The sequence below is a fragment of the Mus caroli genome, unplaced genomic scaffold (assembly GCF_978045245.1).
Source record: "Mus caroli unplaced genomic scaffold, Mus_caroli_1 scaffold_3, whole genome shotgun sequence".
NCBI lineage: Eukaryota > Metazoa > Chordata > Mammalia > Rodentia > Muridae > Mus > Mus caroli.
Window position 1 is genome coordinate 41032224 of NW_028227258.1, and position 19020 is coordinate 41051243.

At 40.2% G+C, this 19020-nt stretch overlaps 1 protein-coding gene across 2 annotated transcripts in view; it reads right to left on the reverse strand.

Moving 5' to 3' along the window:
- Dpyd (dihydropyrimidine dehydrogenase) overlaps positions 1-19020 on the reverse strand; it is an 899256-nt gene that overhangs the window by 290706 nt on the left and 589530 nt on the right. For both annotated transcript variants that reach the window (XM_021158977.3, XM_085835556.1), the window contains exon 16: positions 16941-17024. In XM_021158977.3, coding sequence (XP_021014636.1) covers positions 16941-17024 — 84 coding nt within the window. The remainder of the gene's footprint in view (positions 1-16940; positions 17025-19020) is intronic.

Consider the following 19020-nt stretch of genomic DNA (forward strand, 5'->3'; position numbering starts at 1 on the left):
TGAAGTAAATAAAGATAAGTTAATCTGGAGAAAACTGATTCAATAATTCAGCTCGGGAAAACACCCACCTTGAAGCTGCAGAGCTCTTTCCTAGGAGGCTGGGAAGGATGGAGTTTAAAATGGATGGTTAGAGGATCAAAGAAAAGAAAGGAAGTCATGGAGGAAATGAAAATCCCCCATTAAACTGAATGTAAAGTTTATTATAATACAAACTGGGATGCATGTAATAAGAGTGAAGGACTGGATTCTCAAACCCTGGGTTTTAGAGAATATATATTTGAATAGTTTCCTAACATGAAAGTTAGTGTGTAATACACCCGAATTCTTAAACACAATCTGTATGTCCACAATTACTTGTATTCTTTTTATTACATACAAATGATCCATTAATACACATTGCTTCAAATATTTTAGTATCTACTCTTGCACATAGGACACTGGACAGCTTTTGAAGTCAGTTTTACTTTTTGACAAATTCCAGGTGAAATACAAGTACAGGCTGCAGGTACCAATGAGATAAATGAACCGATAAATTAGTTAATTATTATCTGAGAACTTGGATTTAAAGATGGCAGGTAGGGTGTTAAAAAATGACAAGATGGCTCAGCAGGTAAAGACAGTTGCTCTCTTGTAGGCTCCCCCAGCCTGAAGCAGGCTGATCCAGACTTTGACCTTGCTGCCACTAAGAATGAGATTACCTAGGGTAGAGCCTTCCGACCTAGATGGCTCTATTGTTCTGTCACCTGCCACTCTCCAAGATACTGCTACCTGCTGAGAGGCCCCTGAGATATTCCAGAGGAACATCCTATCTTGCATGTCGCCTACAGGCTGGCTCCAGACACCAAGAATGGACTGGCAGGGGATGGGCCTTCCCCCCTTATAAGCACACTGTCTTTAGTAAACTGGTGGGCCTTGAACAGAATCGTGTCTTGGTCTCCATTAATTTCTCTCGCAGTCTAAGTCTCTTTTAGCCCCAGCCTGCCTCCCAGGTGTACCTGGTTCAAGTAGGCCGAGGGCTGGTATACAACACTCTCTAATCCCCGGGACCCACTTAAAGGGAAAAGGAGTTAGGGAAAGGACTGAAAGAGTTGAAGGGGTTTGTAGTGCCATAGGAAGAACAATATCAACCAACCAGAGCTCCCAGGGACTAAACCACCAACCAAGGAGTACACATGTAAGAACCCATAACTCCAGTCACATATGTAGCAGAGGATGGCTTTATCTGGCATCAATGGGAGGAGAGGCCCTTGGTCCTGTGGAGGCTCCATGCCCCAGTATAGGGGAATGCCAAGCCAGGGGGGTGGGTAGGTGGGGAAGTACCCTCATAGAGGCAAAGGAGAGGGAGATGGGATGGGGAATTTGCAGAGGAGAAACTGGGAAGTGGGGATAACATTTGAAATATAAATAAATAACCAGTAAAGTTTTAGAAAAGAATGCCCAGGACCTTAAAAGATGGCAGAATGGGTAAAGTCTTTCTGCACAGGTCTGAGGACCTGAGTTCCAGCTCTAGACCTCATATAAAACTGGTGCATCTGTGTCCCTTGCACTTGGGTGAGCAGAGATAGGAAGCTGCTGGAGGCTTGCTGGTCAGCCATTGTAGCTGAAATAGTGAGGAATTTGGTAAGGAATCTTGTCTCAGTAAATAAGATGGATCTAGCTGTTGGCATTTGGCATTTAAAGATGTGGGTCCTGGTAGACTGACCACACTCCAGGGCAGGATAGATACCTAAGATTATTTGGGAAACATAGGTGGGAGTCAATGAGTTAAAGGAAAAAGGAAGAAAGGAAAGGAGAAAAGAAAAGAAAAAAGACTGTTGAGGAGGTGAGGGTAGACCTGGAAGATGATCAGAGTTTACTGTATAAAATTTTTAAAAAACTTAACAAAATATCCATGAATAAGGAGAATAGCAATCAAGAATTCTTGAAGTCAATCTCTGGCCTCCACATGAGCCTGCACAAGTGACCCCCACACATACATATGAACACACACAGACATACTCATTCCATACCCAAATGATTAGTGTCCAATTTCCAAAGAGGTGTGTAAAGTAGAAATAATTTGCAAACAGGAGCGGAGCATCGTTGTCGAAGCTTACAGAAGAACTGTGACTGCGGAACCAGCTTTCCCTTTCAGGGGATCTCTTGAACTCATGCTCTACTGTGCTACCACCTGTATTTTTCCCGAGGCACACTGAAGAATGCCAATGCCCTAGCTATCACATTGGCTTACTACTTTCAATTTAATGTGTCCTTCACTGTTGCAGACATCTTCACAGACATTGGTTCTGCTCTTTCCTTTTTTCTCCAGGGGAGCTGGAAGTATGCTACCCATGAGAGGAAATCATGAGCATGTTACTGTATCGGAAGCTGAGCCCACAATGAAAAATGCTCTAGATCCCACATTAGATTTTACTTTGCATGGGAATTGGCAAAAATAAAACAATTTGTTCTCAAGGCAAGTGCAAAAATGCTATTAAAGAAACCAATGTTTGCCTTTATCCAAACATGGATAATTGGAAAGAGTCAGGTCTCAAGATTCGAAATGTCAAGCAATGCAAAGCAAAACAACCCAAAATATAAACAAACAAACTCTGATAAATGAAGGGACTATTCCATAGAAACTTGGGAGACTTCAAGGAGAAGAGAGATGTCAAAAGTACAAGACTAGTTAGTGCAATGATAGCATGCTCATGAAAGAAGCTAAGAAACCAAGCCAGGCCTGGGATTGTAATGTAGGTAGTCCCACAAGTTGGGAGGCAGAGCAAGGAGAGTCAGAAGTTCAAGTCCTGTCTGGGCTACAAAGGGAGTTCAAGCTCAGCGAGGTGATTTGTAGAGACCCTGTCTCCAAAAGTAAAGGAGGGCTGGAGATAAAGCTCAATGATAGGATGCTGACTTAGCATTCTGAAGGTACTGGATTCTATCAGTCGTCTTCACTCACCCTACCCTGCAAAAAATAGCAAAAGAAGAGAAGTGAGGCTAGAGATGTGACTTAGTGATTAATCATTCTCTCAGAGAACAAGAACTCAAATACTGGCCCCCACATCATGTAGCTTACAAATGTGAATAACTCCATCTCCAAGGAATCTAACAGTCCCTTCTGCCTTCTGGAGGCTCCGTACAAGCTTGAGTGTGCCCTTAAGTTCACAGGTTTTAGCTACTCTATCTCCAACTGCAGCATGGAGGGCAATTATGACCTAAAACTGGTATGTACATGTATGAAAATGTCACAGTGAGACTCACGTATTGGAGCAATTAATATAAACTAGTAATTATTATAACAATAACAAAAAGTAGAACAATAATTAGGAAAATTAGTGAATTTTGAATATATTAGAAAACAGGTAAGGAGAAAAAATCACAGAGAAACAGAAAATCAAATTGATTCACAAGAAAAGCAATTAGAAGAGACCAAAGTCACCAATGGAAGCATCAAGCAAGTAAAATCAATCAATCAATCAATCAATCAATCAATCAATAAATGGAACAATTGTAAAGGAAAAGGTTCAATTTATATTTCGATGAAACATTCTAACATTTAGTAAACATGTTAATTAAATTCAGTCAATTAAATTTAGCTGCTTAAAGGCATTACTAAGGTCTTCTGGCTATACTGCATCAGAGGTTGCTGGTTGTGTTTTTGAATATATATTTATAGCAATACAGAAATGGGGCTGGAAAATCTGATATGCTCTTGGGTTTTTCTCTGTCAAGAAGTCTTAAAACTTCCCAAGCTAATACTGACTTCAAATAGAAGAGTGCAAAGTTCGTCTTGTAACACTAACTATAATGTAGGACTGTGGTCCAAAGGGAGATGATGGAGAAGGTGGGATGCAGACTATCTACCGTGTGATGAGTTTTCAGATGGATGAAAGGAATGGGAAAGGGCAGAAATAACGAAGCAAAGAACATGAAAGGCTCTTAGACAACTGAATGACAACTTCAGCCAGGATTCCCCAGCACCTCAGAATGGGATGTGATAGTTGCTTAATCTTCCAATGGAATGAACTGAGTCAGTAGCTACTCCATTGGACCTGTCTTTTCAGATGCTAGTCGCGGACTGAAGGATAAGGATGGAATGAATAGGAAATTGGATCTGTGAGAACACAGGCTCTTTGGATTTTTCTATTCTCAGAGAAAAGTTGATGATTTTGAATGTTCTGCCATCAGTAGCATAAACGAACAGACGCTGTAGGAGCAGATCTGTGGGGCACAAATAGGTCTGCGCTGTTTTCAATGAACAACTCTCCTGGTTGGTTTGATTGTTTTCTGTTGTCACCAGCCCTGGCACTCCTCCGGACATGTGTTTGGAATTCTCCGGACTCGAATGAATAGCTCATACAGTGAGCGTGCCTATCCTGAAGGGAAAAACGACAACTCCTTAACACCGTGCAGAAGAATGCAGACAAAAAGAGAACTTGTTTGTCTGTATTATGTGAGACAATAAGGCGGGGAGAGAGAAAGGAAGTAAGGCAAACGTCTGACAGAGAAGGAAAAGGAGGCTGGAACACACAAGATCAAGAAGGGAGGGGGTGCCAGAGAAGGCAGAAACAAGGTAACAAAAAGGGACAAAAGCGGCCTTAGAAAAGAACTGTCAGACACAAACCCCTCAAAACAATGGATGGGGGGAGAGAAGGAGAGAGATGACAGAAGCGGAACAGCATGAAATCTAGTAAGAAAAAGAAACAAAAATTTCAAATAATGGATTTTCAGCCACCCCTGCTGCTCCTTCAGCGCCTGGTGTCACAGTCTCACAGAGCTGTGCATAATTTATTATGGTCACTCGCTGCCAGGCTGCTGGAAGGGCAACAACTCTGAAAATACTCCCCACTGCCTGGATGGCTTAATGATCCACCCTTTGTAGCCGGGTAGGCTGGGGACTGGCAGGCAGGGCAGAGAGAGCTGGGCAGGACCCTACAGATGCAAAGCTTCCCACTGAGGACAAAAGGAGGGCTTCACTCTCAGACAACCTCCATGGGCTTTTGTGGCCCAGGTTTCCAGGTTCTAAAGAATCAACCTCTTCGTGCCTGATGTAGCTTTCTAGGGTCCAAAGCCTCCTTGACCCTCTTCTACGGGAAGGAGGGGTGGCTTCAGATGTAAAGAGTAAGACGATGGATTTAAAAAATAAAATCAGAACTTGGTCAGTCACACTCATGGCTAGAAAAAAAAATGCTTCAATCTTTTGAAGCCTAGATATTATTTTAAACGTTTGATATTATCTTTCCATAGTTGTTATTTTCATTTATTATTAGTATGTGTGTGTGGACCTGCATGCATGTGTGCCCACATGTGTAGTAAGTAGGATGTGTTAGTGTGGTTGCATATATTGCTAAGAGCAGGTGGCATGTGGTGGTCAGGACTCAATTCTTTGTTTCCTCCCTGGGAATCTGAGATTTAACCTTTGTCAGCTGACCCACCTCACTGGCCCAAAAGTTCTCTTTGGATTTGGATGGAGAAAATATTTTTCTCTGTTCGTTGGTTTGTTTATTGATTTATTTATTTTGGTTTTTTTTTTTGGTTGTTGTTTGTTTTGTTTTGTTTCAGATCTTCCATATTCCTACATTTTTAAAACCTAGTAATATCTCTGATCCTTAGGTTATTTATAGCCTTCAAGCATACAGAAAAATGAAGAAAATTTGCACTGAGACCTGTATGTACTCCTTGAGAATTTGGTGGCAGTCTGGACATGAACCGCAAGCCTCTATTTCTTATTGCAAGTTTTGAAGTAGTGGGGTTGTTGTTGTTGCTGTTGTTTTTAATAACAACCATGATACTGGCCTTTGTAATCAATAGCAGCATATAGAAAAGATTTTATTTTATTTTACACTATTACGGACTAAGCTTATGGCTACATCCATGCACCCTCTCCCGCAGCTACATTCCAAGCCCAGTTAATGAACTTCCATAATGTCTTTAAGCAGAATCGCTCTGTTCTGGGTAGTGAATACATGTATATCATGCGTACAGCAAGTAGGAGAAGATGACTGTCTGTGAAGCCCCCGTCCTGACGGCATGAGCACCTGAGGACCAGAGTTCAACCCCCACCCACCACATCAAAGCTGTGTTGTAAGGATTGTAATCCCAGCCCTGGGGTAGCAGAGACAGGAGGATCTCTGGGGATCTTTGGACAGCCAGTCTAATCTTTTCATTGAGACTGGGGTCCAAGTAAGATGTCCTGTCTCAAAGGATAAGATGGTCAGCTCCCATGGGATAAAAGCCAAGGTATAGTTGATAAGGCCAGCAATTACTTCCTTGACATTTAATTCTAACAAGGGTCAGGAGCCCAGGCAATGAGTCCAGATAATTCAGGACCTAGGCTTCATGTGACCCTGTCAGGCTACACCTTCTCTTTGCCGCTGGGATTTCTTATGTGTAAACAGAGATTAGAGTTGAACTTAACCACAACGTTGCTAGGAAGAGTAAATGTAGCAGCTCTTGGGTCAAAGCTTAGCTAGCAGTAAGACTTTGGTAGGTGAAAGCCACTGCACCATAAACCAGAACAGACATCCATAAACCAGAACAGTGGGTGCTACTTTGCCACCCACATGGGCATCTCTGAAAACTCTACATGTAATGCCCCCTAGAGGCCAGGCTTTGTGGTGTCCTTTCTTTCTCTTTTTAGGCCAGGGTAGGACCTTGTAGGAGAGGAAATTATAGTTTTACATTTTGATGTTTCTTCTCCAAAATGTCTCTGTCTCTCTCTGTCTCTGTCTCTCTCTATTATACACACACATATATATATATATATATATATATATATATATATATATATACACACACACACACATATATATCTGACATATGTATATACATTATATGTATACACATATATGACATACATATATATGTATATATGTGTGTGTGTGTGTCAGATACATATATCCACTCTTGCTAAACAAAAAGATGTTTTCTATGAAGACTAAATCCCTCCTGTCAGGTGTTGAGTCTTCTCGATTAACACATTTCAGAAGGGTTTCACTTACACTGAAGAAATCATATGAGAAATGGTTGAGAGAGAAACATCCAATAGAATCAAAACAAAAACACTAAGATACTAAGTCATAGGAAAGAAAACACTTAGAAATGCTGAACTCCCTATTTAGAACAGAACCAAAAGAGCCAAACACTTCCCAAACCAGCCGTCCTAGTAGACGGCCCCGCACAGTGTCTTTTCACTGATAAAGGTGTGAGAATGTCTACCTCTGGGCTTATCCAGTTAGCTTTTCCTTCACTGTCTCAGTCAGTATTCCCTCATCAGTCTGACCACATGCTACTGCTAAATGCCTACCACATGTCAAAATCAGTCTCTTGCAGATTCAATCGGAAGCAAGCCACTGCAGCTTCAGTCTGTTTTTAAGGCAGAACAATCTTTTTCTATCCAAAGTTAACTGAGGCAGAGTTAGGATTGCAGGGGCAGACCTATCGGCTATGATGCCCCGCACACACAGAAGCCAGCTGAATAAGCTCAAGTTTCCTTCAACACAGAAGCTCTGTATCAGTTTGCCCTGAAAATGTGTGTCATAAGTCGTTCTCTACAAAATGTACTTCTTGATTTATGTTCTGCTGGGAAGACTGCATTTCACTCTGCCTTGTATCATCTTTATGAAATACAAAATGTAATAGGTTTAATATGTCTAAATTTTTATTATCTTTACTTTTTGTTTGTTTCCAGAGAGCTCTTATGTAACCTGGAGCCTTATATAGCTAAAGCAACCCTGTCTTCCAGATCCCCTGCTACTCTAAAATAATTGGAATTCAGGACCAAGTATTCCTTTTTGCTGTTAATCATCATAACTTAATGATCTTATTTTCTGCATTGTTCCCAACCTATCTTTTTGTTTAAGATTTATTTATTTATTTTATGTATATGAGTACACTGTAGTTGCCTTCAGGTACACCAGAAGAGGGCATCAGATCACATTGGAGATGGTTGTGAGCCACCATGTGGTTGCTGAGAATTAAACTCAGGATCTTTGGAAGAGCAGTCAGTGCTCTTAATCAGGAAGTCATCTCTCCAGCTCCCCCTCCCCCCAAACTGTCTTGTTACAGATCAGTTTGCTATGGCATTCAGGAACTACATGTCTTCCTGAAATCATAAGCTAAGATCACACCCCTTCCCCCATCTCCTGTCTCTATTACCTTAGGTCAATGATGATTTTTAATAAACTTTTATAATTTGGTCAGATGCTATGATAAGAAAGTAGAGGAAGAGCCTGGCTCAACTTCTCTAATTCACTGTGATAATAGCAACTACCACTTAAAAGTAACATTTAAAGCTCTTTAAAGTGTTTTTGCTATTCCTTTCTGGGAGATATATATATATACATACATACATATATATATAATCATATATATATATATATATAATCATACTTAAAATATACATGTAGTTCACTCTACAGTGATCCATCAATAAATAAACCTATTACTAAATATAGTGCTTCTTAGTACCATATGATGGCCATATAATCAACAATACTCATAGTCTTTATAGTGATACTTTAGATTTAAATGATACCACTTTTGACTAAAAGTTTGTAATTTTTAAAAGAAGCATTCATTTGTATATCATTAACAAATATTAATAACTGCAATTAAAAAGCTCATAGACTACTAGCTTTAGGCAAAGTATTGCTAGCTACATAAATGTCTCTTCAAGATCTTCAAGATCTCCTGGAGTTATCTACTTATAGGGCACACCCATCTGTGCAAATAGCAGAGAATTAAAATCAAATAAGAAGTTAAGCAACATAATATAGCACAAAGCAAATATTTCATTTTGACTCCTCATAAATAAGAGGATCATTGATCCAAAAGCCCTTCAAAATACTCATACCACAAGGAAAACAAAAGAGAACAGAGTAAACCCACTGTGTATGGGCCATCAGAATCAGACCTCAGGCATTCTTCCAATCATAGTACACAGGCCTCCCTCATGTTTCTTGGGAAGTTGTATTAGTTCACCAAAGTTGTTACATGGGAGTCCTCTGGTGCTATCTTCACCAAACACCAGTCTCAGACTACATTTAAGAGGTCAACCCACAAGAATAAAAGTCCTACTCTTTAGTGTCAGTAGCCATGCCAACTAGCACAGGATTAAACAACAGGAAACATTTTGTTCAATGTTTCTGACTCTGCCTCTTTTCTGTCTCTCTGTATTTTTCTCTGTCTCTTTTTCGGTCTGTCTCTGTCTGTTTCTGTCTCTGTCTCTCTGTCTCTGTTTCTCTGTGTGTGTGTGTGTTTGTATGTGTAGATGTGTGTGTTCGTCTGTCTGTTTGTCTGTCTCTATGACCCTCCAGTCCAATCTTTTCTTACTATTTTTATTTTTGAGACAGGAACTCACTATGGAGACCCAAATAAGCTTAAAGTCATGATGCCTCCTTAGTGGAGGGATTATCCACATGCGCTGTCATACATCACTTGTAGGAGTTACAATTGGAAAAAGAGTAGGAATGAAAAAGACCTGAAGGAGAAATGGTTTCATTTGCTACCAGAGTGTCAAAAGCAAATGGAACTCAGCAAGTGAACCCTGGGTTGCATTTCCCAATAGTTTTTACATTCAGCGCTCTAATCCCTTTGCTCTCTCAACCTCTGGAGTTTCCAAGTTTCTACTCTCTGGAAAATTCAGGAAAGATTGGGACTTGTTGGCTTTGGCATTAGAAGAAGTGTCTTTGTATTGTCCCCGTCACAGATGCTTAACGAGGACCTTATTCACACAGTGCTTTGGTCCCAGCTCCCAGGACAATGTTCTGTGTGAGAAAGAGGGTCTGTTAACCCAGCTGCCTGAGGAACGATTTATTTCCCAGGGGAGAGGCAAGCACATCTGGGGCAATGCAGTCTTCACTCTCAGTTTTGGACTCTTTTCCTAGTGACAGACATCTGCTCTCTGGCATGGGTGAGAAGAATATTCTGTGGTTAATGTCTTATGGAAAAAAAACATTGGCAGACTGAAACAGAAACCAGGCCTTGATTTTCCTTGATTTTTCATTATTTCATACACATAAATCTTATGCAAATTAAGTTTGGACATAAAACAGATCCTGGGGGAAATGTCAAAGTATCCCTCTGGGTGATTTTTATCTGGAGTAATAATCATTTAAGATGCTGAACATTTTAAGACTCACAACTTGCAAACATTTTCCTGCTTGCTCACTTTTACTATCATGAAAACTTCCCAGTGTAAGTCTTCCTGAGGACAAAATTAATGTTGAGAATGAGTCACAAATAGGACATGGAAATTTTTTTGAGATTCATTTGTGGTGTGTGTGTGTTTGTGGTGTGTGTGAGTGTGTGTGAGTGTGTGTGTGTGCATGTAGTATATACAGGTGCAGGTACCTATACATGCAAGTGTGGATGCCAGAGCAGGGCCTTGGGTGTCTCCCTCTATTATGGATTGTCTTCCCCTCTAAGGTGGGGTCTCTCCCTAAGCCTTGGACTTGCATTTTCTCAATCTGGCAGGAAACCTTAAGCTTTCAGAGCTGGGATCAGAGGCATGTCCAGGATGTGCAGCTTATTGCATGCTTGCTGGGATCTACACAATGGTCCTCCTGGTTGTAAAGCAAGCACTCTTGACAGCTAAGCCATCTCTCTAGACCTGGGTTTGGAAATTCTGTGTGGATGATATGTGAATAGAGAGATGTGTGCTCCTATGCGGTAGGTAGCATGAAGGTGCGATTGGTAATGGTCTTCATCAGCTTTGCTCTGCCCTTTGACCTGCCTGGGAAGCTTCATAGTCTTCCCTCCAATGACAGCACCATGGTGGAACTTTCCATCTAAATCCTCGCTAGAATCCTTGTGCAGTATTAGCCAAGAAGCTCTCATGAAGGCATTGAAAGCAATGGAGAGTGGAAAACCAACGAGGGCAAGGACCACAGTATGCTATAACCTCTCAGAGGATTAGAGAGGGGGAAACAAGTTCAGTGACAGGGAGCCAAACTCTACCTCATCACAGATTCAAGAACAGAATTCTGGTTCCCACCTCCGTAGTCCTGCACACGTCATTGTCTTCTATTTTCAGGGAACACTTGGTTAATCGATAAGTTATATCAGTTCATATATTAGATGTCATTTACCCAGATGTAAAAGCTGATTTTCATGTGGATAACTTCAGCCAAAGGGTATGACTTCTGGACAGACAGAAGAGTAGTAGACAAAGGAGACAGTTGGGGGTAGTCTGCATATTTTACTCATTTTCTTCCCTGTTTGCATATGGACTTGAATGCTCTGAAGTAACAATGGGAAATACTGGACAAGGTACCTGAGAAGAGGCCAGCATGAAGGGAACCAAAGCTTTGGGCCTTGATAGTTTGAGGGAAAACAGATCAAACATCACATTCTGGCCAGTTCCATCCTGTACATAAAGGGCTGACAAGAACAACCCTTCAGGCTCCCTCGGCTCCATACACCCAAGCTTCACCACAGCACAGAACATCACAGCTGAAGGGGAAAAGGACCAATTTACAACAATTTACAACAAAGTAGTTTTTGGTAAGGAAATATATAATAATTTCCATGTGGTTGTGCATGCGTCACTGGGTTGTATGGCACAAGCCATCTTTCGCTTTTCTTAATTGGGACTATAAACTAGGAAGGCAAGACATTTTACTCCATTTTCCATCACATCCTTAGACCCTTGTGAACAATTTTTCTTTCAGTACTTGGTGGCATGTCTGAGAAATAGCAGCCCGTGTAGTGCCTGTGATGTCAGAAACCCAGAGTCAGCAAAAATCCTGGAAAAATCTGATTTCTAATATTAAGAAGTTGAGTTAGAAAAGACATATAAGGGGTGAGTTGATGGCTGAGTCGACAAAGTGCTAACCACCCTAACACTAACCTGAATTCTGCCTTTAGAACTCATGTTTAATATTAACATTAAAAACAAGTGGACATGGTGGCACCTCTTGTAATCCCATTATCCCAGTGCTTTGGATACAAATGAGTCCTTGGAGACCACTGGACAGAAAACTGGGACTGTATGGAAATTTTCAGGGCAATAGCAGACCTTTTCTCCTCAATGAATAAATAAGTATAAATAAATAAGTAAATAAACAAACACATGAACATATAAACAAATAAATAAATGATTGATGGTACCAGAGGAACAATACTTGAGGTGTACCTATAACCTCTACACATGTACATACATCTGCAAAACATGTGCACACGTGCACATGCACACACACACACACAAAGACACACACACATGCCCACACAAGCATGGGAGTGTATGTGCATGCACATACACTCACGTGCACACAGGCAAGCACACATGCAGATGTACACACAAGGCAAGTTATATGGACAAAACCTACAAATGAGAGTGACCTGTCCATGTCTGCTGGTATTTCTATCCACTAGAAGTAAAATCAGAAGGGCGTAACAGAGTTCTAGTTCCTGACATTGGTTATCTTTGAAAGACACTCATCTCTGTGTCATTACAAAAGATATAAGCACTAGGAAGGATTATGGGTCCAAATCCTGGGTTGAGAGTAATTACAAAAGCACTGAGAAGAATAAGAATGATTTTTCACAGGTCTCCTTAAGTATCATTCTGAACTTTGGTAAGAAGATTCAGTAAAATAAAGGTGAAAAGTTCAATGTAATTTTAAAAGAATTTTAAAGGGTTTTGTTTATTAGCTGGCTTTTTTTAAACACATGATGTTTAGGACAAAGGGAAAAACTTCCAAAGGTGAAAATTGGACTGTTTTATAGAATCAGGGGGAAGGGATATGGGATGGGGGTTCCCAGAGGGGAAACCAGGAAAGGGGGTAACATTTGAAATGTAAATAAATAAAATATCCAATTAAAAAAATAAAAAGATGACTATATTTCAATTAGATAAAAAAATATAAAGTTTTATAGAAAATAGGCTTACATGTGTAACTGTATAACTTGTAGACATGTTTAAATCTCAAAGTTAAGTCACAGAGTCTCCCTCATGCCCAGGAGCAGGAACTTGAAGGTTCAGGCTTGTGTGTACGTGTGTGTGTGTGTGAAGATTTATTGATTCTATTTATTTAAGTGCACTGTAGCTGTCTTCAGACACACCAGAAGAGGACATCAGATCCCATTACAAATGGTTGTGAGCCAACATGCATTTGCTTGGATTTGAACTCAGGATATCTGGAAGAGAATTCAGTGCTCTTAACCTCTGAGCCATCTCTCCAGCCCCTCCTTCTGTTTTCATAAATGGGGGAATGGTAAATAAGTAGGATTCAGAATTAGGAAATGAGTTAGAGTTAATTTGGTCTTGCAGTTTAATCATCAGTTACTAGCTTTAAAGTTGACACTGGAATATTTTCTTACTGGTAACTGTCATCAGTGCCTTTTCTAATCTGATCAGCTTGCCAATTAAGCCATCTACATTGGTACCCATTAGCCTGCTTGAGATCTGGAATACGTGTATAGGAATATACAACCTCATTTGGAGGCTGCCAGCCAGTGTAGAGATTTTTCTCACAGGTGCAGTGCAACTTTGATCTTTGAAGCACACACAACCAGAGTAAGACCATGTTCTCGAATTGCTTGAACAGCAATATTAAGGGGATACCGTTTAAAAAACTTAGAACCCTAATAACTCATGTAAATGACCAAGGGCGTTATTTTCCCATTTTTCATACAAGATGGGAAAACAATTGTGGCTTTAGTGAACAATCTTAACTTTGATGACATTAGTTTGACTTCTCTATGCATTTATTTGGAGGATGGGATGTGGCTGTGCTCTTGGATACACAGTATTCTGACATCAGATTCCCAAGTAGCCTAGATTCCAGACTTGCATCACAATGTCCATTTAATATATTTATTTATTTATTATTGTGCTGGGGATTGGGACCAAATCATGGTACATGCTAAGCAATGACCTCATACTTTAAAAGTTCCATCATCATCCTTCATTCATCAAGTCAAATATAATATATGAGAATAGGCAGTACTTGATGGTTTTTCAGATCTCACAGGTTAGAGGTAAATACCTGTGTCTGAGGAGGGCGAGTGGCTTGATGGGTAATGGAAAGAATATGGAGGGAGTGTGACTTCAGCTCCTTAGAACAGCTGATGAGTATAAAGGCTCATATGCCAAGTCTCACCAGGTGGAACACACAAGATGAATATCAAGGTCAACTTGACAATTATATATATATATATATATATACACACACACACATATTTCACAAGTAAGATGTCTGTATTTAACAGAGATTACATTTTTCTCTGCTCATAAACTTCATTAGTTTTGGTCATGTATATGTATATTTAGATTTTATATGTATATATTTACATTTATATGTATTTATGTATGTCACTGTATTTTAACTTATGATAATCATGTAAGGGCACACTCTTAGAAAAAAAATCTTCACTTACTAAATATTTGTGAGAAAGCTGCGTTAAATGGGTAACAACAGGCATTCGGAAAAGAAACTGTGCTATGCCACTTTAGACCAGCGTTGCCCTCCCTTTCATTCAGCAAGCACTCAGAATGCTCTGACAGTGCAGACAGGGATGAACTAGGCTCTGAACACTGTAAAGGGAATTCATCTATTACAGCTCCTCCTCCCCCCACTGACCACACAATGAGCACACATTTCCAGCCTACCAATGTGGGAGTATAGGGAACTGAGGGATGATGGAAGAAACAGTGGGAACCAGAGGGAGAGAAGGGGGAATGCTGGAAGGAAATTCAAATAAGACCAGACTGTCTGTGCCCCTCTGAAAGCACAGTTATAAAAACCCTCTAATAAAACTACAGTAATATTCTTCCTTCTCCTTCAATAAACTGAACATTCATATCCCTAAGTCTATGCAAAATTTATTAAATTGACTTTATTTCCTAATTATTTAACTTATAACAGTAAAATTTGAAAGAAAAATGGTCTGATTGGTTAAGAACCGACTTCAGTTCTAGTAGCAGCAAGAAGTGAAATAGAAACATGCCCTATGCCCTTTCCTCTAGCCAACAAATCCAAATCTTTGAAAATCTTGTTGATATCTCTGCCTGCAAAAATTGTAGCATTTGGCATTCCCGTTTAGCTCAAGGCTGCGTGAAAGTTTTTCTGACTAAATAACTCTCTGGAGAGAAGACACCTACACCTACACCTACACGAAATCATAGCTGGGAAAAAAGTTCAGATGTATGCAAGGAACAAAGCCCATTCTGGAAGGAGAAACTCAGTTGGGAATTTGCAACATTTTCAAATAATTGTTATATTTGTGGCAAAATATAAACACCAGAATGCACTCTTCCTTAAGAAATTGGTATGTTCCTCTTTTCCAAAGCTGACATTTTGCAAGGAATTCAACTTTTAAAATATGGGTTTTGTGGTCTAGCCTATGAACTAGGCAAAGCAGGTAAACTCAGTGGATGAGGGAAGACTGTGCCCACTCAGGACCAACTCAAGCCCGGTACTGATGCTCTTCTGGCCTCCTTCACTGTCTGCATTCTTGTGGGGGGCTTTGCATGCATACACATGTGGCAGTCAGAGATCAGTGAAGCCACTGTATTTTCAGACCCTGTCTGTGTCTCATTGAAACTGGAGCTTACTAACTAAACCTTTAGGCTGACGAGGTAGAATGCTTCAGGGCTCCTCTCATTTCTGCCTCTCCAGTACTGGATATTACAGATACCCGCAGCTATGCCAGCTGTTTTACGTGGGTTCTGAGGTTCGCTCATATACTCCTCTTTGAGTGGCAAGTGGCTTATGGACTCAGCCATCTCCAAAGCACAGCCTTCTCTTTAAACATGCCACATCCCTGACACACTGTTAGATCATCATAGGACTCAGAAATAATGCTGTTTTTCCCTGACTTGATAGCACTAAATTGTGGATGTGTTTACCAGGCTTAATGGCCTTCTGGTAACCTGTTGTGAGAAGAGCCAGGGTCTGTGTGAAAGATGCCTGGCCAGCCCCTCCCCTCCTGCTGTTCACAAGAATGATTTCTTCCTGAGTTGCAAATCCATTCCCAAGGCCTATTAAATATTTACAATGTACTTAAAGAACCCCTCTCTGCATTTGAACATGAAAATAGAAACTCTTGTTCATTTAAGCATGTAAAAACTTTCCTCTGGGCGAGTAACGGGCTCAGGGTTTTATTCATATCAATTCAGTGACTTGAGAAGAACAGGAGTGTGGGACAGTTGCTACCTCCTAAGAAAGAATCCCGAGTCACGAGTGGATACAGAAGGAAACTTGAAAGTTCTAGGAAACTGGCAGTTCTAGGCAAATACCAAAGTTTTGTATTTAATTCACAATATTTCCTCTGGGCTTAAAGGCGAAATGAGATTCAAAACACTTACCTTTTAAGCATTAAGCTTTTTTCATCTCCTCTTAACACACCACACTACATCTTGATCCATAAAGATGTAGTATTTTCTCTATATTAACATGCTATTTTGCATTTATTCATTAGGAATTTTGAATTTACTTTAACATAAAGCTTCCATTTATTGTATCCGTAAATAAAACTACCATCAAAGTCTTTTTGCAACTCCCCAAATACAGTTAGGGAATAATGATCGTATGCTAAAAACTGTAAAACGCAATTTGTGCTGTGCCCCATTTACTACAAAATCACTAGGAACAATGCATTGTGTACACTGTATTGCCCCAGGGAAACTAGATTGGCCGCAGAAACGAATAAAGAACATTGCCTTGGATATCAGCTAACTCTGCTTCAGCGCTTTTAAAAACTATTTGTTATGATATTCCTTCCTGTCAAGCACATAATATGATTTCCTCAATAAAACCCAACCGTTGCCATAATTCCAGTTTCCCTCATTTTCCACTTTTTAAGCACTAAATATTTAAACACTGCAGACCTGCACGTCTCCAGCCAGTCATCAGATCCACACATCTCCTTGCCTAAGGTACAGTAAGAATCCATACTGGGGACCATTATGTCATACTGACGGCCACAGCAGAGCAGCGACTGCTGCGGGTGCTTACCTGCCCACAAGCCAGGCCCATTCCTCTCTCCCCCATGCCATGTGGACACGATAAATTTAACTCCAGGGCATCGGCTCCAGAAGCCTGTAAGGAAGGAAAATGAGAGAGAAGGCAGAACTTTATTCAGACATCGATGGTCTCTCCATCAAGTACAAAGACCACACCTCTTAATTCTAAACACTCTGATTTCACCATAGCTTTTCCCTCAAGTCCACTTGACCCATAAGGGACCATGCATTGTCTTTCCTACATAGCTTCGACTTCTGTAGAAACTGCTCTTGATAATCTGGTCCTCAAGTTAAAGGGCCGATAGCAGCAATAAAACGTTGACCGAGAGCTTAAAAGTGACAACTTGTTACCCTGTATGCATTATATTTAATCTACATAGTTCACATCATCTCAATTTTTATTTAAAATTTAATTTATATGCATGTGTGTGTATATTTAATTGTATGGATGTGGGCAGTGTATACTTTTAGAAGTCAGAGGACAGCACTCGGGAGTTCCTTATTTCCTTCTACTATGTGAGCTCTGGAGATCAAAGTACCAGTAAGGACTGGCGATAAGTACCTTGACCTCTGGTCCAGTCCTAGCTTGTGATTCACAGAACCCTTGTGTTATCACAATTCCCAACCCAGAGTCAAGAGATATGAAACAATTGATGTTAAATGACAGGTCTGGCTGTTAAATGAGATAATAGAGCTTTGATCTCCATCTGTTAGGGACCACACTTTGTCTTTCCTATGCAGCTTCTACCTATTGTAACAACTTCACAACTTGCAATAATTCTGGATAACTGATGATAGAAAGAGGCGTGCAAAGAAAAATGTCAGATTCCTAAAGTGAATGAATAGAATGCCAAAAATTTGAACTAAAAGCCAATTTCATCATAGTTTAAAACAGCTTAGTGTAAGAAACACAAGCTATTGGTTATCTTATCACACTTCAGTCACTATGGATTCTTATCATTTAAATCACTCGTTCCTCCCTTAACACAGAAGTAGATGTTTTCAAAATGAAGAGGAGAGCTCAGAATACTTGGGGGAATCTTCAAAATTCTTGGAATGTCTATTTGGAAAAGAATCTGTAAACACTTTTTAGGGGCTGGGGAGATGGCCCAGTGGGTGGGACATTGGCTGTGTGAGACCCCGAGTTAGGGTAGATTCAGGGTGGAATGCAGTATTATATTCAGCGTGCCTGGGGAGGCTTTGTATTCTTTCCCGCTCATATCGGGAGAGGAACAGAGAGAGTGCATTCCAGGAGGAACTTTATGGCTAACTTTTCTTCCTCCCTCTGCATGCATAACTGGCAACGGTATTATTCACCTGCACACTCCCCCACACACCATCTTTTAAATTTAATATAGTAACTCAAGAGATAGGGGATAAATACATCAAACTTGCCAAGTTGTTTGCTATGTTACCCACTTCTAGAATTTAACAATAATTTATAAATAGAGGAGAGTAGGTTTCAATAATAATAATGTCACATATGTATTACCTCTAGGAAAGCTTTTATTTTCAAAAGAAATCTACTATTTACTAAGCACACCAGACTATTCTTTAAGCCAAAAGCTGTTTCCCTAATGTTTCTCTATCCTTCCTAATTGTTTTTCTCTATTTCGCAAATTTTAAGTATGATCTTAACAAATTCAACTCTAGTTATTTCTCAGTGGATTTTCTCGCCTGTCTCCATTCATTAGCGCACCTGCCTTTTCTTCTGTGCATCTGTGAAGGTCTATTCAATAATTTCCCATGTTTCCAAACATGGACACATTATGCTGCTCTGCTTCCATCATCCAGTTTGGAAATGCTTCCTGTTACTTAACAATGACTAAGAATCATGCTGTTCCCCTTCTGCAGGCTTTGCAGTGAGTATAGATGACACCCAGCATACTGGCTGCTAAAGGACCAGAGAGGCTTTGGATGAGTCAGTTAACCTTCCTAGTCTGCAGCTGGGTAGACATAAACTGCAAGTGATGGGACTGATTGCAAATTCATGCCATGTGAGCACCATGAACTTCATCTAGATTATGTATTGCAATTATATATGATAGTGTGCTTGTGCTTCTTCCTAGTTA